Source organism: Carettochelys insculpta, chromosome 7, assembly GCF_033958435.1.
Source record: "Carettochelys insculpta isolate YL-2023 chromosome 7, ASM3395843v1, whole genome shotgun sequence".
Taxonomy (NCBI): Eukaryota; Metazoa; Chordata; order Testudines; family Carettochelyidae; genus Carettochelys; species Carettochelys insculpta.
Genome location: NC_134143.1, coordinates 56,238,773 through 56,262,760, shown reverse-complemented (window position 1 = coordinate 56,262,760; position 23,988 = coordinate 56,238,773). Strand labels below are relative to the sequence as shown.

At 43.4% G+C, this 23,988-nt stretch overlaps 1 protein-coding gene across 4 annotated transcripts in view; it reads left to right on the top strand.

Annotated features, from left to right (window-relative positions):
- The window catches only part of TACC2 (transforming acidic coiled-coil containing protein 2), a 200,898-nt gene that overhangs the window by 91,964 nt on the left and 84,946 nt on the right, over positions 1–23,988 (top strand). For all 4 annotated transcript variants that reach the window (XM_075000517.1, XM_075000515.1, XM_075000516.1 and 1 more), the window contains one exon: positions 710–850. In XM_075000517.1, the coding sequence (XP_074856618.1) occupies positions 710–850 (141 nt within the window). The remainder of the gene's footprint in view (positions 1–709; positions 851–23,988) is intronic.

Here is a 23,988-nt window from a genome sequence, read left to right as displayed (position 1 = left end):
CATGTGCTCTTTGTCATTTTCACTGTACGTTATTCCATATCTCATCAGTTAAAAAACAAAAATCAGTGAATATGTGCCAACAAAACCGTAACAGTAACTTTTGGCCAGTGTTTTTGCTGATACAGCCAGGAGAGGGCACCCTTTCCCAAAATGGCTTTCTTGCTGACACCATCGTTGAAATATCCCTTTTGGCTTTACGAAAACATATTTACCGTTTCCAAAATTCAGGACCTGAAATCTCACATGTACTCTAAACTTAATGCTGTGAGACTTAGCAACATGTTGCAATTGCTTGGTATTAAAACAGTCCTCCTGATTTTTAACCATAATGTTTTTATAGTGATAATTCATTTATTTTACTTTATATTTAATGGTCCAAGTAAGACAACTTTGCTATTGTTTTTAGCAGAGGAAATAACAAGTTGCTACGCTCTCAACCCCTTGGGTATGCTGGGACAGGAACTATGATTTGAGGGGTGCTTTGAGATCCTTGGAGAAAGACACTACTCAGCAAAACTGCCAAGTAGCTAGTTAGTAGCTATTTATTCCGGGCTCTATATGTAGGAAAATGGAACACAGCAGACTCGTAACAAATCCGTCTGACTGTGTGCTAGTGTCTCAAGGGTAATTTGCAAATGTTGCTGAAAACTTCTTGGCATTGATTACATTTGCAGAGGTTGTTATTTATAATTATTGAATTGTTTTGCAGCACTTCCCAGCTGGGTAACTGCAAAGAAGTTGAGAACCCTGTCACATCTGTTCCTGAGGATGCATCCTTGGCTCCTACACCAGTTAATGATGTAAAACCGCTTGCTCAAGACACTGAGAGATTGACAAAAGAAATAAAGAGGTATGCTGTAATGTTGCCTTTTATCCATCTTCTGTTTTGGGGCATCTTCTGCTTCAGAATATATGAAATAATTTTGATGTTTGTCTAGATCTGAGTGTCTGATCGGTCGCTTTTGGAAAGTGGTATTTGTCTACCTTTATTTACGTAGCTATGCACTGTTCACAGAAGCCAGGAGAGGGAGCCTGGACTGTGTCAGTGGTGGTTGTTCTGATGTTCCATATGCTTTTGGTGCCTAGTGAAAGTGAACTGAGTTACTAATCCACATGTTGGATTTTTTGAAGTTGGGTTCAAGAATTGCTTTTCGGATGAACTGTGAGCATTTAGTCCCAGGATAGGATAGTAGTTTGTGCTCAGCATCATCTGGGATGAACTAGTGAGTTGTACCTATCAACACCTGTGTAGTAGTTGAGTAAGAAGTTTGTCATCACTTATCCTATAACCTGGAGTGCCTTCAAATGCTCTGCTGCTGCTGGCTGTGTGGAAACTCACAGCCAGGACCTAACCATGCACTGTGTGACTGCTCAGCAACCCTGGTTCAGCAACTGTTCCTTTTGTCTGGAAAAAACTTGCTTACCCTCTCCCCAGATGTGCAGATGAAACCTATTTCAATAGCATCATGCCAAGAGAAACTGGTTATGGCAACCTTGAAGCTCACTGAGATGGAGGACCACTCATGTGGCCTACTCACTAGCCTAGGTTGCCAGTCTCTGGTCTAGACTGGAATTTTAGCCTTGCAAGCTTGGTCAGTTGACTCAGGTTTTTAACTCAGTGCCAGAGGGTTCATTGAAGTATTGATGTTCCCTCAGCGCAAGAAGGAACTTCCCACAGGAAGCCAATTCAGATTTTGTGCTGTCACAAGGAGCCAGCATAACAGAATAGTATTCCCTGAGTTTGTTTTGTACAGCCCTAGACACCAGTGAGATTGTGAGGAGCTGAGTAAAATTTTCAGACACATGATAGCTTTTTTCAGAGACGCTCACTGCGTTTTTAGCTTTTATGGAAAGCGTGAGTTGGGTTTCCACTGAAGGTGGGCTATGGTTTGGAACAGGGATGGGAAACCTGCATCTTGTGGGCCGAATCTGGCGCACTGCTTCATTTAATCTGGCCTGCAGTAAGTATCTGTGCTGGAACCCTGTGCCTTGGTACCCCCCACCGCAGGGATGGAGCTGTGAATGCTGGCTTGTCAGTATGCTCCTGCAGTCTCTGGGCCGAGGGGTGATCAGGGAAGTGCCTCATTCAGCTTCCTGCCCCCCACTGCCAGGTTCATAGCTCCCACAGCCATTGGGAGCTGCAGTGGCAGTGCCTGGGAACGCAGGCACCACACAGCTGCCTGGCTCCTCCAGCTAGTGGCTGCTTTTGGGAATCTAAGGCAGCCAGAGCAGGGAGCCTGCCTTAGCCTCACTGCAAGGCTGACTAGGAGCCACTCGTGGTAGGTGCCACACAGCTGGCACTCACGCCCTGTACTACTCCCGCACCTCAACCTCTTACCCCAGTTTGGAAAACTTTAACTCCCCGTTACCTTTGCTAAGTTCGATTGCATCAGCAATGCATTGTGGGTATCTAGCCCACAGTTCCTGCAGCCCCGTTACATTCTGTGTTTCTGTGCCAGTGCGTGATGGGAAAAAATGTGCTACAAATGGCTGTGGGTGTCTGATGTCATCCTTGGAGAGTGCATTGCCCTTGCTCCCTGCTCCTGTTGAAAATAAACAGCCAAACACATTTTCACACCACTTGTAAACAGCCTGCCTGTGGCACATGCCGTTACAAAGCTAGCATGGATCTGGAGGAGCTTAAAGCTGTTGCCCAGTGTGTTATGCCCACTTCATGAAATGTCCTGCAGGATCTTAGGAGCCTAAGCCACTGGGAGGAGGATTTGATTTGGAACACGATGAAGCACTGGAGACAGGGTTGCCAGACACCCTTCACTGTCTGGGACAATCCCACATTCCATGAAAAGTCCCGCATCCCACATTTATGCAAAAATGTCCTGGTGGACATTTCAGCACAGGAACATGGGACTTGTAATGGAAATTCCCCTCCGGCCAGGAACCCCACGCGTGGAGCTGCTGGTCAGGTCTCCATGCTGAAGCACCTCGACACCAAAATGAGACCTGCTTTGACACTTCCTGCTTCCTGTTTCCTACTTCCTGCTCACCTGGAGAGCGTTGGAGGTGAAAGCAATGGCCAGAACGGACACACTGGAGGCATTGTGGCACCTTACAGTGGTTCCCAAAGTTTTCAGCATCATGCCCCCTGTTTGATTTTTGAGAAACTCTCATGCCCCTTCACCTCTTCTTTACCATTGTCCAAACCCCCTTTTAACAAAAAATTCAATTTATAACTTAAAAGAAACACAAACTTGATACAAAAACATTATTTAAAATTAAAAATAAGCACAAATAGTTTTTCTTGGCCCCTTGCGGGTGCCTGTTCCAGCTCCAGCTGGCCAGCTGCCTGAGACCCATGACAGCCACCAGAGCTACCCCAGCCAGCCACCTGCCCCCCTGAGACCTATGCTGCCCAGAGCAACCTGCCTGAGCCCCATATCACAGGGGCCAGCCACCTGAGCCTCAGGTGGCTGGGACCAGCCACCCACCCACCAGGCACCCACCTGAGCCACCCGCTCAAGTCCCATGCTGCCAGGGCCAGCCACCAGCCCAACATCCCAAGCTGCCTGAGCCTCACGCTGCCAGGACCAGCTGCCCAAGACCCATGTTGCTGGGGCTGGCCACCTACCTGCCAGTCCAAGCCACCCAAGCTCCACGCTGCTGGGGCCAGCTGCCCACTTGCTAGCCCAAGCCCCATGCTGCCGAGGACAGCTGCCATCCCAAGCCACCTGAGCCCTGTGCTGCTGGGGTCAGCTGCCCAAGTCCTGCAAGCTAGCCAGCTGCCCAAGCCCTGCAAGTCCCGCGAGCTGCCTGCCCAAGCCCCTCCCCTCCCACAAAGCCAGGCACCAGCAGTTCCCCACTCTTACCCCATCCCTATCCCCCTCACCCAAACCAGGCACCCTCAGCCCCCGCATCTAACCCCATCGTCCTCTTCCTCAACCCCCACAACCCACACTCACTCACCTTTGCAGGAGGCAGCTAGCTCCACATGGGTCTTCTTGCTCCATGTGGGTCTTGGCCAGCTGCTTGCTTTTTTAGCAGCTGTGCCAGGTTGCCCACGTAAAATGGCTGGGGCTGTGAGCTGCAAGCAGAGGCTGGCTTTTTCTTCAGGTGGGGGGAATGATGCGGGGGGCTGGGTCCCCTCATGCCCTCCCGGAGTATCTTCACACACCCCCGGGGAGGCATGTCCCCCATTTTGGGAAACCATGTTATAGACTAACAGATGTTTTGGAGCATAAGCTTTCATGGGCTTGCTCCTGACAAAGTGGGTCTTTGCTCACGAAAGTTTATGCTCTGATAAATTTGTTAGACTGTGAAGTGTCACAAGGACTTCTCACTGTTTTTTGCAGATACAGACTAACATGGTTACCCCTCTGATAATTGGGGGGGCATTGTGGGATACTTCTGGAGGCCAATATAATCAAATTAAATAACACGGTGTCTGCACTAGCATTGAGTTGACATTGTAAATTCAAATTTGGCATTACTCCTTGTGGAAAGGGTGGAATAGAAAAGTTGGCTTTAGGACTCCTTAAAATCAACCTAATGATATATGTAGTGAAAACAGGTACTTATACAATTGACCTAAGTCCCATAAAATTGATTTTATCTTCTAGTGTAGACAAGGCCTTAATCAAGCCTGTGGTGTGAATACACCACAATTCACAGGAAAATGTAAGGCGGTGCATGTGTGTGAAGGCCTGTCAAATCAGCGCTATCAAGTAACTGAATGAAAACTAGGTCCTGTTTCCCTTTTGATACATTTCTGGCTGGTGGCGAGCAACAGGTGATAACCTATAATTTGCTGCCATTGTGATACATCCTGCAAGATGGATCCCTAAGGCATTTCAACCTCCTCCTTGATTATGAAGGTAATATTATTAGCTGTGTCACAGATACCTTCTAACTCAGTCCAAGAGCTGGGATCATGCTATCAAGAGTTATGTGACATTCATATCATTCTGCCTGTCTCTAGGCAGCTGTTGATGTATAGCACTAATAACATGTACATTGGCCTGCCAAAGGTGCAGGGAAGGGCGGAAAGGGAACAAGTGCCCTACAGCTTGGGGCATATGGCCACTGCTACTGCAGCCGCAGCACCCAGATCCCCAGACCCTTTAAATAACCATTGGAGCACATTGTGGTGCCTCCAGGTGGCTCCGAGGATGGGTGGGGAAGAGGATGCACTGTGGTCCAGGTGATGCTGAGCATTGGCTGCCCTTGCCCTTTCCTCCCAAGGCCCTGACCCTTCCAGGAGCGCACATGCGCGCACGCACACTCACACACACACACACACACCCGCCCCCATGAGCCCTGACCTTGCCAGGGGTCTCAGCAAGGCTGTCAGTTGACCTGCTTGTATAAGCATAACTTCATATCTAGTGTCATACAGAAAACCCACCAACCAAGCCATGCATTCATCTTCAGTTCTGAAATGTTTTAAATCGCGTGAGCAATAGGATCAGATCATCAGGTGGGCCAGAGCTGTCCTCAGTGTATCTGAATAAGGGAAGAATACAGGAGGGTTTCTGTTATTGGCTCCTCTGCCCACCACACAATCCAGGAAGCATCCAGAGATGTCTGGTCTCTTGTCCAAAGCTTCAAGCCTGCTTTGATTTTTGCCATGAGTAACTGCCCCACTTCCATGACATTGTTCTGCTAGTCCAGAATGGCTGGAGTGTTCTGACTTCCTATCCCAGTGATTAAGCCAGTCTGGCCAGGTTGCGTCAAGTCCAACATCCCAGCCAGGGCTTTATCAAGCTGGGAGTTAAAGATCTCTAGAGAAGGAGATTCTGCCACCTCCCTGGGTAACCCATTCCAGAGTTTCACCACTCTCCTAGTGAAATAGGTTTTCCTGTTATCCAACCTAGACCTCCCCCACTGCAACTTGAGCCCGTTGCTCCTTGTTCTGTCACCTGTCATCACTGAAGAACAGCCTCTTTTTGGAACCCCTCTTCCAGTGGTTGAAGGCTGCTATCAAGTCCCTCCCCCTCCTTCTCTTCTGTAGACTAAATAAGCCCAAACCCCTCATCATGTGATGTGTTCCAGCCTCCTAGTCACTTTTTGTCACCCTCCCCTGGACTCTCTACAGTGCGTTCACATCCTTTCTGGAACGGAGGTCCCAGAACTGGACGCGGCACTCCAGATGCAGTCTCCCCAGTACTGAATGAAGGGGAATGATCATTTCCCTAGATCTGGTAGCAATTGATTCTTTGTGAGGAAAACAAATGCTTATGCATGTACTTAACCTGGCCGTGTGCATAACATACTTATGGGGTGGTTCATGGGGCTAAAGTTATCTCTTCTTGGAGCCTGGTACTAGTAGATTTTGTGGGCTCTCCTTAGGGAGGGGGTGGAGATGTATGTGCCAGGGACTGGGAGGGAGGGAAGGTGCAGGAGCAGGCTGGGGTGGGGGTGTGAGGACTGGGAGGGAGAGCGTGGGAGGGGGCCAGGGCTGGGGGCACTTACCTGGCATGAGTCGTTGCCAATGAGAGCAGCGGGGGAAGAGTCTGCAAGTGAGCCTGTGCACACGGCCGTGCAGCTCCAGCCTGGACACGGAAGAAGAAACTGCAAGGTGCAGCGCCACCTTCCCTGTCCACAACCCCTGCTAGGCAGAGCCAGCCGGGAGTGAAGCACTCAAGGGCTTTAGAGGCTCCATCCCTGGGCAAAGGGCTCACCCCTGTAGTTTAGGGCCCTGGGTCGCAGCCCCAAAACTCCTTTAATAATCCAGCCCAGGTTATGCATAAACTAAAGCTAAACATGCGTAATAGTATTTCTAGGATCAGGGCCAAAGTCTATTTAAAATAAAAAAAAAAAACAACTTGCTATAAAAACAATATTTTGATGCTTCCTTGTCCGTGTAACAGTAGGGTGTGGGATGAACATCTAGACAAGTGCCAAATATTATTACAGTAGATAGATATAAAGCGCATGAAAGAGTTTTGATGACACTGTCGCTGTGGAGTTTAACATCACTGCAGATACAGAAGCTCAACAGATGTGTAAAGATTGGAAGAAAACCTCAAATATTTCGCACAAGATTTACAAAGCTCAGTGTGACCGAAGTCATGTAGCTAAGTATAGTAAAAGACGTATTAACAGGCACTTGGGGTGACTGCCACAGGCTTGCTTCCCTGCCAAACTGTCTGCCATGGGGCCAGCTGCTGAGCAGGGCCAGCTGCACTGCCAGAACTGGCTACACCAGGGCAGCCCCATCCCCAGCCCTAGGGAGTGGGGCCAGCCCTTCTGCCAGGGTCAGCCGAGTGGGGCCAGTGGCCCTGCTCAACTAACTGGAAAATGTGATTATCAGCAACCCCTGTTCCCCGTGGATGCCAGATAACCAAGCTTCTACTGAACATTGCTTGCGAGTAAAACACACCTAGGTATCCAGTAGTTGCTTGGCATTCTTCATGTGCGGGCAAATCTCCTATTAAAATCCAGTTTTATCTTTGTACACTAAGCAAAAGTTGATCCTGAGAGCTATGATGACACTTCTATATGCAAAAGACACACATCCAGGACACTCACGGTAACACATCTTAACATTCCCTCCTCCCTCATTATGGCTTTGAAAGGCAATTTTGATACTTCATTGGAACTTCTACACATGACTGTGAAAGCTAGATTTCTTTGCTTTTCAGGCCTTGGAGGATGGCTTGCTTCAAGCGAATGACTTCTATCATTATGACCCATGCCTTCCTCATTTTGAATCACCAGCAAAAATAATTATAAAATCAAAGACCAGCTTGATTTTTCATTTTTCTCTGGCTCAGACTACCATGTCTGAAGCAATCAAAAGAAATGTTTTCAGCGTGAGAATGAGTTTTGACCCTTTTAGAAGAGGTGGATCATTCTATTCCATTTGACAACGGCATTGAACAAATAAGATGGAAACTGCAAAGCAGAAATGCACTTGTAAAACAACAAGACTTTGGTGTTACAAAGCGGCTGTTGTAAGAAGAGAAGTAGAATTGTATGAATTGGGTCGTGATAAACCTCAAATGTACAGCTAGTCTGTGTGATGCATAAGTGACATGAATATCTATAATAGCAACAAAAAGAAAGAAGAATGTTCATGGAAATTATCACTGTTTAGTGTAGAAGTATTAGAAACATGAATTCTCCCTAAGACGTAGCACCCCTGGGAGCTGTTCACCTTCTGGAGCATGGAATGGGATCTACTACGGTTAGCGTGCGTTCACCAGTTTTTGCAAATGGACAAAGATGAGCCCTCAGGCCTTCTCACTTCTCTTCTTTTCCCTAATCCCTTTTACAAATAACCCCTTTAAAAAAGAGTTTGTAGGTGTTGTTTTTGGCCGCTTGCTTATGGGGCTAACAGGAACAATGAACAATGTGCATAGAATTTACTCAGCTCCAGATAGCAGGATGGCTGGTATTGCTAAATAAATCTCTGTCCTGCTAATTATGGAGTAACACTGACAAATCCAAAGGTGTGCCCTGTGCAGAGTTCCACCAGAAAGATTATAGACAAAATGCAGTACCTAACTAGCGTTGTGTGTGAAGACTGGCATCCTTAGGGTTGGGGGAACAGATAGTGACGGCATGCTGTGCATGGAACTCTCCTTGAAATCAGACATCATGTGCCAACAATGCCCAGGTGCTTTATATATTGGAGAGACTTCTAACTCCCTTAGACAAAGGGTCAATGGGCACAAAACAGACATCAAAACACTCCAGGTCAACATTTTAATGGAATGGGGCATTCTGTCAATGACCTAAAGGTATGTGTGTTACTGAAGAAGAATTATCGCACCGTTCTGGAAAGGGAAACAGCCGAGCTGGCTTTTATACTCAAATTCGGCACATTAACACATGGTTTAAATCATGATGGGAACTTTCTGAGTCACTATAGGGGCTTGTCTGCATACTTGGCTCAATCTAATTCTTGACCTTCCCCCCCACCCCTCCACTCTCTGATTTGCTCACCTTGATTATCTTTTTTTCTGATTTGTCCTCCTTGCTTACTGTTTTTGGTTCTCTGTGTCTTAAATATTGAGTCTGTTCTGGTCTGGCTATGGTCTGAAGAAGTGGGTCTGTCCCATGAAAGCTCACCTAATAAACCATTCTGCTAGTCTTTAAAGTGCTACTTGACTGCTTTTTGTTTAGACAGATGTGTGCATGAGAGACGGAAGGATAGAGATGATCCTTGTCAGACAACGTCTTGAGCCCTCTGTTGGAAGATGTGAAATGGCCCCCACTGTAAAATAAAAATTGGTTCCAGAGAAAAGGTCTTTTGTATCTCTTATTTATTTTTCTTATTGGCAACTTGAAATTAATCACAATTTTCCCAAACATTTTTTCAGAAGTGTGCTCATTGGGAAGGAAGCAGTATTGAGTCAGTGTATGTATGTAACTCAGATCTCCGTGTTTAAAGCCATTTATCAGTGTACAGTATTGGATACAAGGGTGAGTAATAGCCCTGTTTCCTAGTTAATGCTGTGTATTTTCCAGACCCTTTAGGCAGTGCATGATAATCTGTAATTACACTAATTAATCCATCCACAAAGAATGGTCAAATAACATTAATCATCATCCTTAACCCACAAAAATCATGGAAATAAACAAATACAGTGGCTTACTCCATTCATAAGTGTTGCAGAATTTACTTTGTGATGTGTATAGGAACACACCTTTAAAGAGAAATGTGGGTGAATTCCAGCTGGCCGCTGTGGAGTGGGACGCAGAAGTCTGCCAACCCAAAACTCGCTGTGGAGTTGGAATCTGTGTAGAATTAATCACTATTTGGAGGTCCAGAAAATATCCAAGTACTGTAATGTTATGGGTAGTAGACATACCACTGCCTCCTGTCAGATGGAATCAGAAATAGATCCATATTCTCCTTTAGCTAGATAGGAGACTTGTAATTTCAGAGCAGGAGGATTTAATTTATATCCCCATTGGGACTGTGAATTTGTAAGTGGCCATGCTGTGAAGTATCACAAGAATCAGGGTGGCCAAATTCCCACACCCCAGCTTAGATTTTGCTCCGGTAAAACTTCCCCTGACTCAAATCCTGAAGTTTTTACTCAGCCTTTCTGTGGGCAAACTTCCACCTAAGGTTTGTGGCGTGGTTTTTACTCAAATATGTATTTGGCCCATGATATTCTGAGTAGCCACAGATTGATTATTCTAGAGCAGTGTTTCCCAAGTGGTGTTCTGCAGAACACTGGGATTTTTTGAAGTGAAAGTGAGGGTTCTGCGAGCAAATTCTATTACTATGACTGACTCCTCTGTGGCTCCCTGCCCTCCTGCCACTGAAACAGTAAAACTAAATTTAACTGGTTTAACAGCTGTCAGGGCGGCAGGAGGGATCAGGCCATTAAACCAACTGAATTTAGTTCCATTATTTCAGTAGCAGCAGGCCAGGCAGCTGCAGAAATCCTCTCATTTGCTCACTACCTGAGGAGCCACACCCCTCTGGTGGGTGTGGCTCAGCTCACACCTGCTAGCGGAATATTTCCGCATCACCCTGCACATGGCTGCCCAGTATGGGCTCCCCAGCCAGCACCATGGATGGATTAGTCCTGGTTTGGGTCTGAGGCAGGTTAATCCTGGGGATGTGGGAGTGGATTTGGGGCTGAGAGGGGTTAAACCTGAGAGGTGGTGTGGGGTTTGAGGGATGGGGGGTAAAGCTTGCAGATAGGGGGTCAGATTTGGGGACTAGGGGCTGACGTGGGTAAAGCCTGGAGATGGCGGGCAGGTTTGGGGGACAAAGGGGGTAGAGCCTGTAATGGGGTTCTGCAAAATCCTTTTGTGTTTAAAAGGGTTCCGTGGCCAAATAAAATTGGGAAATACTGCTCTGGAGCAACAGATTTATGGATGATGCTTTAACATCAGTGCAAAATTTTCCCCTTAAATCTGCATGGTGAAGTCTAACTGTCGTCTTGACCTACCTATGTGCTCTGGCAGTGAAGTCAATAACCTTACAAACAGAACAGAATTTGAGTCCTCATTTGCCCTGAGTAATTGGCTAATAGTGCAGCTCCACCAGTAGCTGCAACAGTGGAAGACCTAACAAAGGCAAGACTCCAGTATTTTGCCACCTTTTCATCTAGTCGGGCTTAGTGCAGTCTTAGCTAACAACTATCCAGGTCTTTTCACCATTTGAGATTAAAACACTGGAAAATAAGGGGGATATTTCAAAGGAGGAAGTAGAAAGAGCAGTGAAACAACTCAAAGAACAAAAAAAGCACTGGAAATGGTATGATCACAGGAGAGATGATAAAATATGGTGGAGAAAGTATAATTAAGGAAATATGCCAACTATGTAATATAGCATGGAAAGAAGGGAAGGCACATAAGGAATGGACAAGATGTGTGCTAGTGACAATACGCAAGAAAGGAAGTGCATTGGGAGTGCAAGAACTACAGAACTGTTGCCTTAATGAGTCATCTAGGCAAGGTGCTGATGGTGATACTGATGGAGAGATTAGATAGAAGAACATCTAGCACATGAGCAAGCAGGATTCAGGAAAGACAGAATTATCATACAGCAGATATCAGCACTAAGATTGATAGCAGAGAAAGCTCGCTGAAAGAACAAGAACATCTACACTTGCATTGTCCATTTTTCAGACAGCATTTGATAGTATTGATCAGAAAGTGATTTGGGCAGTGTTGGGGTATGGATATCAATGACAATGCGGAGGTAGCAGTAGGAACGTTCAGAGAGTTGGAAAGTTGGTTTAAAATGAGTAGAGGTACGAGACAAGGAGATCTTATATTGTCAAGTATGTTCATCATGCGTCTAGAGAGAATGATGGACAAGATCAAGGAAGAAGTAGGAGTATCTGTGCATTGGATAAGAACTAACAACCTGAGGTTCGTGGCTGATATAGCTGTCATTGAGGAAGATGAGGAGAAGTTAGAGAAAATGATGCAGGTGCTAAACAAGAAAGGAAAGCAGTATGGACTGATTATGAACATCAATAAAACAAAAACAATGGAATTTGGGGATAAGGAAATGGGAAGAAAGATCAGTGTAGATGGGACTGAACTAGAGAATGTAAAGAAGTTCACATATCTGGGGAGCAACATAACATATGATCTAGACCATGAGAAGGAAATAGCAACTAGAATAGCAAAAGCAAGAGCAAGTTTGAAGGCAATGGATAAGATCTGGAACAGCGAAGTGATTAGCTTAGGAATGAAGCTGAGCATCTTGAAAACGTTTGTATTCAGCAGCATGTTGTATGGATGTGAGACCTGAGTGATAATGAAAGATTTGAAGAAAAGAATATTAGTGTTCAAGGGGAGTTGTAATAGAAAGATCCTGAGAGTAGGATGGATGAAGAAGGTCACAAACGAGGAGTTATTTAGGACGATGCAGCCAAAAGAGAATGTACTGCAGAAGGTTATACAATGGAAGTTACAGCAATTTGGGTTTATTTGCAGAATGAACAATGAATGAAAAACAAAGACCCTGGTATTTGGCATACTGGACAGTTCTGAGAGGAGATGCAGACCCCACAGAGAATGGATAGATGATATAGTAGATTGATGCGGAGCTAGTTTACAGAAACTAAGCCACTCCACACTGGACAGGGAAAGATGGAAGGGAGGCAGCAGACACCAACAGGTGCTGAGCCCATGATGGTTGTTGATGATTATGATGACTTATGCTGGTGTCAGTGCAGCTTTGGAAGCTCAATCTCTATAAAAAGAAACTTCCAATTGTGCTAAATGTGTTTGATTTTTGTGGACCTTTTTAGATTCTTATATATACTTGAATATATAAAGAGAAACTAAATTAAAATGTACATTTTGAATTATGTGTTAGATGCATCATGTAATTAAAATGACCAACTGACTGATACTGGGTGCACTGCCACCACCCCTGGCCTGAAGTGGGTTCCATCGTATAAAGGGTTTGCTGTTTGGTTCAATGGCTCACAGCACCCCCATTCTACAAATTGTTCCAGCACTTCTACTTGTAGTAGGTGACCGAGAGTAGCATGATTTATAAGAAATTCCAGCTGGTCTTCCTGTTCCTTGCAACGCTCAGCACTTTTTTTCTCTGTTAGAGAGGAAAGCAAAAGAATAGGTAGGGAGCCAATGATAGCATAGACTTCCAGAGCTTGCCCATATATCCACATAACTGGAAAGTCATATCCCTTATTCCCTTGGTGAAGGAATCATCAGCCCTCCTACATTCTAGGGATTTGCTCAGTAAATTCTTAAGTTCCCACCCCGAGGTGTTCTCTGTAGGAGGCTGATCAGGCCAATGGTGGTCTACCACTTTGTACATTTACTTTATTTCCTCCCTAAAATACTGTTTTGCATTAAATCCTTTAACGTGTGCAGCTGTCATTTTATCAGTCATAATTGATAGCTCATGTACAATACACCAGCTAGAGCTGGAGTCCCAAAATAGCTCATTAATATGCCTTTTTGTTAGCTTTATAGTGGATTCCAGACACCAGGTGTTTCAAAGACTATTGGTATGCTACTGCTTTCATAATTTTTAATACTGTTGATCTCCCATTCAATTTAGGTTCAGCAGAGTCCTTAGTGTGTGAGCTTGGCAAACAGTGATCAATAAATGCATTTTAAAATATGTATTTTAATCAGACTTCCTTTTTATGGCCTTAAATATTTTTGCTTTGAATTTACCAGGGGAAAATATGTTGAACATGTTAACTGTTAAATTAAAAACCTAATGTGCTCTGTTTTAGTCAGTTTAATGAGCACCAATACAAATGATCAGACTATGCATACTGTGTTATTCTAGAGCAGGGTTTCCCAAACTTTATGTAGTTGGGACTTTTTTTTTTTTCAGTACTGTTTTTGTGGCCCAAAAAATATAAATGCATATACAAAAAAATGAAAAACAAATACATTTTCACTGTTTATTCACAATAATAATAGCACATAGCAATACTTTGTATATTTTCTAAGGACCAGTATTTTTTTTTCCAACGACCGATACCGGGCCACAGACCACACTTTAGGAAATGCTGTTCTTGAGGAATAATGCATGGCATAAATTATGTAATAAATGCTTTATGTGGCATATAATCATATCTTCATGTTAACTGGTAGTTTTCACAAGTAGTGTGGTCATCCTATGTCATTGGAAAGTGGTATTTTTATTTGTATTAGTGATGCATAGATGCCCCAGATAAGATTAGGGCTCCATTATGCTGTACAACAACATAAAGAATTCACAATCTAAGGTTCTGACCCTGCAATTTTACTGTGTTGGTGGAGCTGTTCCAATTCTGTAGCTTGGATCTAAACTGGACATGTTTATGTCCCCAAGTGCTTGTGAGCAACCAGCCTTTGGCCAATCACCAAATAAACTGGCCTATTGTGCCAGAGGCATTTTACTCTCTTCATTGCAGCCTAATCAGATATTCACCACTGGAATAACAGGAGGTGCTCCACTGGCTTTATTTGGGGTTGCTCCTGCTTATATGGGGTCCCATAGTTTTCACATAACAAAGTCTTCAAAGAAAATTATCTGCTTTACAATATATGGCAGGACTTATGGTATCATCATTGTTACCAGAGTACTAATATGGTTGGTGAGTCAGCTGTAGGCCATTGTTAATATTCTGATGTCATTTCAAGCCTAAAGTCACATGTGATGCTCCAGTGATATCAATCAAAGATCTCACTTTGTAATTTCATATTTCATCTAGTTGCATTTGTTATCCAAATTCCCTATAATTCACAGCCCATTTGATCTTTTTTACAGTACTTCTGCTAAGGTGTTGGCATTCTTTTATTATGGTTTAATCTCTTCAACACACTTGGCCGGTCTGCACTCCCCACTCTGGAGAGCATAGTCTAAAACAGTACAGGTTGAACCTCTGTCATCCAGGACTCTTTTGTCCAGCAACATTTGTGGTCCAGCATGATTTCACTTATCTAGCTGTTCACATATCATGGATGTGGTCAAGTTTCCTGTGGTCCCAGGAAGTTTGTTTACAGCCACCAGTCTTGGCTCTCAGTGTTATTTGTGCTGTTATTTAGCTCTAATTTACCCCTAAATGTTCTCTAAGACCCCAGTAAGCTGTGGAAGCGTTGGTAATAGTATTAGATGTAATATTGACTTCCCATGGTTTGGCAAATTTTTCCATTTGGCATCAGTCAGGTCCCAAGGGTACTGGATTAGAGAGGTTCAACCTGTAGTGTTTTCCCTTTTTGTCCCGAGTGATTGGCTAATATCTGAGGCCTTTCAGGGTTATTTCTATTATGAGATGACAGATGATACAAGTCAGATATTTCTTTCTTGCTGTTGTCTTTATTTACAAAGCCCTATTTCTCTGAGTACAATAGGAACAAATGGAGGCAAATGGATATGTTCAGATATCCAAGTCTACCTTTCTAATTAGTACCATTTTGAAGCACTTAGAAGAGGGGAAAATGATCAAGAGGAGTCAACATGGATTCACCAATGGCAAGTCATGCCTGACCAATCTGATTAGCTTCTGTGATGAGGTAACTAGCTCTGTGGACATGGGGGAGTCAATGGATGTGATATACCTTGACTTTAGCAATGCTTTGGATACAGTTTTCCACAATATTTTTGCCCATAAGTTAAGGATTGGATAAATGGACTGTAAAGTGGATAGAAAGCTGGCTAGATGGTCAGGCCCAAAGGGTCCCATATGTGGCATATAATCATATCTTCAAGTTAGCTGGTAATTTTGCAAGGAGTATGATAGTCAATGGCTCAATGTCTGGTTTGTGGTCGGTTTCAAGTGGAGTGCCCCAAGGATCAGTTTTAAGGCTGGTATTGTTCAACATCTTTATTAATGATACGGATGAGGGGATGGAATGCACCTTTAGAAAATCTGCAAATGACACTAAGCTAGGAGGACAGGTTGTTACGTTGGAGGGTGGGGATAGGGTCCAGAGTGACCTTGGTAAATTGGAGGATTGGGCCAATAGTAATCTGATGAAGTTTGACAAGGACAAGTGACAGGGATTTTGGCAGTCTGGGGACTGACTGGTTAAGTAGCAGTACAGCATAAAAGGACCTGAGGATTACAGTGGATGGGGATGGACATGAGTCACCAATGTGCCCTTGTAGCCAAGAAGGCTAATGGCATTTTGGGGTACATTAGGAGGAGCATTTCCATCAGACCTAGATAAAGTATTATTCCCCTCTATTTGGCACTGGTGAGGCCACACCTGGAATGTTGCATCCAGTTCTGGGCCCCCCATATACAAAGGATGTGGATGCATTGGAGCAGGTCCAGCAGAGGGCAACTAAAATGATTAGGTGGCTGGAGCACAAGCCCTATGAGGAGAGGCAGGGGGATCCGGGCTTATTTAGTTTGCAAAAGAGAAGAGTGAGGCAATTTGATAACAGCCTTCAACTTCCTGAAGGGGAGCTCTAAAGAGGATGGAGAGAGGCTGTTCTCAGTAGTGACTGATAGCAGAACAAGGAACAATGGTCTAAACTCTAAAGTTACAGAGAGGGAGGTGTGGGTTGACTATTAGGAAGAACTATTTCACCAGGAGAGTGGTGAAGCACTGGAATTTGTTACCCAGAGAGGTGGTAGAATCTCCACCCGTAGAGGTTTTTAAGTCCTGGCTTGACAAAGTCCTGGCTGGGATGAGTTAGTTAGGGCTGGTCCTGCTTTAAGCAGGAGGCTGGACTTGATGACCTCCTGAGGTTCCTTCCAGCCATAGGATTCTATAATTCTATGATAAATCACATTTTAACCTTCTCTTTGATGAGGTATAGCTTATGCTTCCTAATTCACATAGAAAGTTTGTTTTCAGACTTGAACTTTTTGTATCTGTTCTCTAAAGCTTCTCCACTTTATTTCAACTTTAAAAAGAAAGTGTGGACCTCTGAATTGGCCACTGCATTCGAGGAGTGCACTCGCCAGCAGGCCTGTTGATGGGAGGACAATGGGGACTGTTGCCCCAAACACCAGTATTTCAAAGTGGCCTGGAGCTCTGGCTGCCACTACTGCAACTTCAGCAGTGGCGGTTGGAGCTCTGGACCCCTTTGAAACACCACAGTAGTGCAGTGCTGCTGCTCCACATGTAGCTCTGAGGGAGCATTGGGGGGTGGGGACACCGGGGCTGACTGCCCTCAGCCTCACACCTTCCATCCTTCCTCCCACCTCCCTCCCCCACATTGGCTCTCACTCAGCCTCACTGCTCACCAGTGACATACAGAGGTAATATCACTTCCTTGCTTTCCTGTGTGTTCCTGTTTTTACAGAGACGTCCAACTTGCTTAGGGGAAAAAAAAATCTGTGAGCTAGCAGAAAAGTCCTGTGTTGCCTGTAAGTAGGCACAGTGGTGGGGACCAGTCTTCATGGTGAGTCTCTCAGCCGTACTGGTGGTGCAGAGACAGAGCTCGGGAGTCAGTTTTGTTCTGCAGTGCACCTTATTGCTGCTTCTGAAAGAAGCAAGAGTGCAATTCCTAGAGTTTTATGCCAGCCATAGGATATATGCAGATAGACCATACTTCAAAGTCTGCAGCTCCTAAGCTTCTGTGACATGTGTTAGTCAGCTCCCATGAGTGCTAATGCAGAATTTTGTCCTACTGTTCTGTAGGTGGGTTTGGGATAAAATAAATATTCTGTTTTCTTGACCCTGTAATCACTTCCTGCCCAGGGTTGCATGGTGTGGTTTTGACCCTGTGGATTTTTACTTAATTTTTGTAGTGCTTTTGGAACATCTGGTGGACTTAAATGTAGCAAGATATTATATGATAATGGTGCACCTAAAACTTGATAAATGCCTTAAAAGCCCATTTCACTAGTTTTCTATTGTTCATGAGTGTAACTATAGTGTTACTATTAATAAGAACACATACTATTTGCTTCAAAGAGCAAACTGATAACCCTGTTGCTTATTTTCTATAGTTGGATTGTTGTAAGAGCAAGTACAATAAACTCTTGACTGCCTTCCTCTCCTTGATAAAAAATAAACACAGTGGGAAGTTGATATGACTATGAAATAATTGTTAACCAGTAACTCATTGTTAAAATAGCACATAAAACTGACATTGAATGGCAACCTCAATATACTGGAATTTTCCCCAAACTGTACCACAATTCTAGCTTCCTGACCGTCACTGCTTCCTGTATTAGACAGGCACTAGAGTCATTACATATTTTCACATTTGTTGCTAAAGTACGTTATTTTCAGTGCTCTCTTGAAGCACATTTTGTATTGTTGCCTACTCCTAATTTGATAGCTACATATTTGACATTGCTGTTAAATATTAGTACAAATAAGTCGTGTTTTTATTAAGGTGCACTGACTTTTACAGGAATTTTCATACTCTTTCAGTTTATAGAAACACAGAAATCTATACTTAACCCTGTCTTAACTCCATTGACAGTTATACCAGGCATGAATGTAACTCAGTTTTTCTGCCTAACATGCTGAGTATGCTAAAGTGTAAAACAGGTCAGGAAATAGTTACACTTCTCCAGTTTTATTGTCTGTTTTACTGAGTTGCAACTGTTTATGGCAGATGTGGCCAAACTGTGACTTGTGGACCTCTTGCAGCTCTTTTATAGTGTGGGTCCTGAACCTGCCCACATACTTCTCTGCCTATGTGACTGGTCAGGAGGAAGCTTGAGGCTTCTGCTCTGTGGAAGGGTGGTGGGATTAGGGACTTCTGCCTTGCAGGAAGATGCACCTAGGGTTTTAGCTCAAAAGTGGGCATGGAGACAGATGCTCTGCATCCCAGCATGTGCTGTCCTGTGGGGCAGCTTGTGCATTTCTTGCAGCTCTTGCACGTCTGAAGATTTTTGTACGCTGCTCGGAGAGCCCATAACCTTGGTCACTTCTGGTTTATGGTATAATAAGTGGTCCAGTGGTTTGGGCATTGGACAGGAAGCCAGGGATTGCTTAAAAAAAATCCTCTTGGACGGTAAATTAGGGTCACAGTTTGAAAAGTGCCTTTTTAATTTCTGGTGTCTACATCCACCAAAAATGGAGGCACCCATAATTTGAGGCCGCTTGGACAATTAGGAGACAAACTTTGAAGAGGTAGTTTTCTTCCGTCTGTAAAATCAGGGGACTCCCATATGTTTTGCGAACAGTGTTGTGAAGTTGAAGTTCCTAATCTTTATGAAAATGAAAAGTACTATAATAAATTATTGGCAAGTTTTGTTAATTATTCTTATTGTGGTAGTGTCTGAAGTCCCCAGTCACTGTTAGTTTTAATCGCAGTTGATGCAATAGTGTGGAGTATGCTTTATCGTTCTCTGCGCTTGTGGCTAACCTATGGTCAGCCCCTGTTAGCGCAGGGTTATTGCTGTAGGGTGGAAGGAGTCTACTTTTTGAATGAGGAAATACAACACAAAAGCTGTTGGAGTTATGTGTACATGGACAAGTGGGGGCATCTTTACTGAAATCGGAAAGTAATGCACTGCTACCAGAGAGGTTAAAAGTTAATTGGTATGGGTTAGAGCAGTCTCCCCCACCGTCAGGGGGTTGCTATCGCCCCGCAGGTTGCACAATACAGAATGTACCAGCTGTGCCAGAGTAGCCCCATCCGTGGGAGCCCTGTGGGGAGTGGCATCTAGGAAGATTACTCCAACCCAACCAAGCTGGAGCTGCCACCCTGCTGTGGACAGGGGCTGCTCTGGCCAGGCTGGAGCGCCCCTGGCCATCGCATGCTGGGACTGTGGCTGTTTCAGCCTAGCCAGAGCACCCCCATCTGCCACGGCCCCAGGCCACGCTGCTGTGGATGGGAACTACTCTGGCCACCCTGTAGCACCCCCACCCCAGCGGCGCTGCGGGAAGGAATGCTCTCCAGCTAGGCTGGAGTAGCCCAGGTTCCTAGCGCATCACAAGCAGGGGAACTCCAGCCAGGCCAAAGCAGTGCCTGTGTAGCCACTCCAGCCCTGCTACACTGGATCAGCCTCCCCAGCCATCCCCCAACCCGTTTAATTGGTTAACCAGTTAAACCTAGTGTTAACCAATGTACCATAAACTGGTTAACCAATTACACAAGATTTCACATCCCTACCTGCTACACACTTTACAATTAGGATGATTAATATTTCTCCTTAATGTCTAATTTCTTGGCCTTTTCCCAGTAAACTATGCAGCTTCAAAGCATGAACGTCACTGGTTAGTCAAGTGATCCTGAATTCAGATAGTGCTGCTGCTGCATTTTGCTATTTGAGATATATGAAGTGTGATTTGTTCGTGGAGCCTCCATCTGTTTGCCAAATTTGGTAATGTGGAGAGAGTGGTGATGCCCGTGTCTGCCAGCAGCTAAACTTCACACAAGCTATTCCTGAAACACTGGAACCTTTGCAGTAACAAGGAGGCATACGTCTAGATAGATTTCAGAATGTTATTTTTTTTTATTAGATATTGCTGGTTCACACAGCCTATGAACAGCATCCCTCCCAAAGATCCCCAGCTTATCATGTGCCAAGAAGGTTCATGCACACAGAAGCAAAATGGTTAACTGTAACAATGCCTTTGGATGGAACTTCTCCCCGGGAAGGCTCACACATTGCCTTGTTTACCTTGGCTCTTCATGCCATTCTCCCTGTTTCCCTGATGGAAGATTCCATTTTTCTTGCCAGAGGGTTGAGCTCTTTTGTTTTAAGAATAAGAATAAAACATATACATTAATTCTCTCTGGTAATCACTGTGAAATACACAATGTGCTTTCTGTTGAAAGGAAATGCAGGCACAGGATTAATATCAAATCAATTTGCATTTCAAATCAGCTGAGTCAACACAATATAATGGTCCTGCCTGTAGGTCCCTGGGGAGCCACAGTAGCTGACAATGTGTGCTTAAGGGGAGGGTCTTCATTTTTTTTAAGTCCGTCTCAATAGCCAATGGTTGTGTTTATAGAGGTGGTTCACTGTAGCTGATAGAACCATTTATGATTAATGTCTGGGAACATCAGTGCCTGACATAGTGGCTGGGATTTTTATTATATTTTTAAAATAACATCCATCTGGACAGAATAATAATAAAAATTATTAATAATAATTAAAAATCCCCTGGCAACAGTTCTGAGAAGAGAAGCTGCTGCTGAAGTGTCTCTGCTATTGCTGCCACTGATGCAAGCAGCTGTTTCCATCTGCACTGCAGTATTGCAGCCACTACAGTCAGACCTCTCAGGGCTTTTTGCTGCGGGAATTAACAAGGAAGCTGGCCTTGTTTGCAGCTAGCTTCAGCTCAAGGCACGCTGAGGATGGGAGGGTCGCAGTCTCTGCAGCAGGCACAGATAAGTAGCCTGAATCGGGAACCTTCAGAGGCAATGTAAGTGTAGAATACCTTTGCTCCCTTCTTTTTTTTGTACTGCCAGGCCTTCCACCTTTCTGCACTTTACATATATGAGGCCTTTGTTCGTATTCATTGTGTTCAACTGCAGATACAATTCCACTTTTACTATGGTGTGACAATCGCTATTTCTTTAATACTTTCATAGCACGTAGGCATTCTGTGTTGAGTCACTATCTCCATTCATTTATGTTAGGCAGGAGCCGCATACCATATGTTTGTCCTTTAGATGGTATGGATGCATAATCAATCAAACACAGTGGCAATTTCCAGTAAGAAACACCTCTGTGTTTTTGTTTAAAATGCACAGCATGTAGCTCATTTCACTGTTTTCCAGGGCTTCTTCCCTTTCCGTATAGATTTTTTTTTTCATTTCACATCAGTCTTATCAACAAAACCTATGTCGTCTGAACACTATTTCCTGTGATGAATCATAAGAGCAAGGTGTCCTTAGATCTCATCTCATTGAAGGGCAGTCGTGAATTATACGCTTGTTTGCAAAAGGAAAAAGTGAACAATCGCTGCTCATTTACTACACTGTACTGTTTTGTTTTCAGACGAGTATGTCAAATACAGTAATAATGAAGTCATTAGCCATTTGTAAACTGGAACTGGCCATCTATTGTTTGTGGGTTTATCTGTTCACTTAGACAGCAGCATGTGTGTGTGTGTGTGTGTGTGTGTGTGTGTTTCTATAAACCTCCAAGCTGATGTACTAGGAAGTGGTCTTTATTCTCCAATGATTTTTATTAGCTTTACTGTGTCTTTTGTTTCAGTTGTACAGCCCATATTTAATTAATATATTCAGAAATTAACTTAGCATCAAGAAGATACTTACATTTAGGTGAGTTTAATGTATGTCATGACAAAGACAGGTGTCTAAAACTGGCTTAATTTAGCTCGTTTTTATTTACTTATTTTTTTAATTTGTGCAGTCATCTTTGTTTCCCCCACATTCTTGGAGTACTTAAGCATTTTGTGCATGGTTCTTATTAGAATGTCTTCAGAGTCAGTGGAGAGTGATAGTACAGTAGCTGGCTTTACCCCTGATGATAAAGCCGTACAGCTGCTATTGTCAGATTCCAGTGTACCCTGCATATGGCTTTACTTGTTATTGTATTATTATATTCATAAAATATGGGCCTTAAATGGGTTTCTGTGGCCTTTGTTGTTACTAGCAATATTCCAGTGAAGATATTTTGTGTATAGTCCTATTTAATGTTGTGATAATATTCTCATATTAAGCATCTGTTTTAATGGTTATTTGAAATGAAGTGATGTTTCTTTATTTTTAAAACCTATTTACATTTGTTTTCATCTACACACACCAGTACATCTATTTTTTTTAAATATTCATTCATATTATCATGCAATAAGAGTGGCTTGGGTAAAGCATTGTTTCATCTATAATATCCACATCCTTTGAAGAATTCATTACATCATAGCCTGAAAACACGTGCATCAAATTGTGCCAGTTCTTGCCTTATGCACAGTGAAAGTCAAATGTACTAATTGTCATGTCTTTCAGCAACGTTTGTGTACAAAATTGATATTCTAGATCCTTTACCTTTAAAAGAATCGCTATGGAATTTCAGTTAACCTTTTTGGGCCTAGTATGGACCACTGACGTAACCGTCCATTCACAAGCCAGTAGACAATCGGTGAGGTATTTGGGAATGCTTAACGCAAGATACTGATGGTCTCGTAGCACATGAATAATAAAGAATATTGAATTAAGAAAATATAGAATTTCCTAAAAATTCCAAACTGCATGTTATGAAAAATAAGCTGTTAAAGCATGGAGACCCCTTTCTTTCTCCATGAGTGTGTGTGAGCTTATATTGACAAAATCTGCAGCTAGTTGCTCTGTCTGGTGGAGACATGCCGTGGCATGAAGTTGACCATATCTGTGCTTAAATTGCATTTTCATCTAGGCTTCTGATCAGGCTCCCTTTTTGTGGGCGCATTTTGCTCCTGCAAAATTACACTCATGTAAATTTACACCTGCAAACAAATTGTGGATGCTAGTACTGGCAGTTTGTATACCTAGGTATCTGACTGACACGGGTAATAATGCAGATGGCTTTTTATTAAAGGCAGTGGAGAATTGTAATCTAGAGGAGAATCAAGGGCACAAAGTACAACGTCAGTCAAGAGTCACTGCTGAAGTCTAGCATTATGCTAATTTTAAAAAATCAGTGTATGAGGAGAACTAGATTGTGGAATAATTGGGGAAGATGTCTTAAATACAGATGGTTTAATGAAGGCAGATTTTGGACAGGTTTTGATTTACTACATGCTTGTACAAGTAATTGAAGGCACAACTTGCAATCATAAGAAAAGATACTAGGGTTTTTTAAAAATTGTCTTCACATATTTTATTCACTTGCTTATGTGACTTTCTTTTCATTTGGCTTCTGAAGGTTTAATCAAATTAATCTTTAATTGAAAAATAATACTTCTGCTCTTAATTTTGATCAGTTTTCTTTGCCAGGGATTATTGATACTCAGTCACTGTCAGTAAACAGTTGCCTTTTAGTAAGGTAGGTCATAGTTCTGAAAGATAAAAGGAAAGAGTCCTAGCAAAGTACATGATAGTAAAAGTTAACTGCAATTAAAAGTTGTGTAATTCAGACCTGGTTATTGACATTATAAACTCTGCAATGTGCTGTATGAACTGAAGTATAGGAAAATCGAGTACTTGTTTCAGTCATAATAATAGGTATAGACTTGACTGAAATAAGAGATGAGTGTAGGTTAATATTT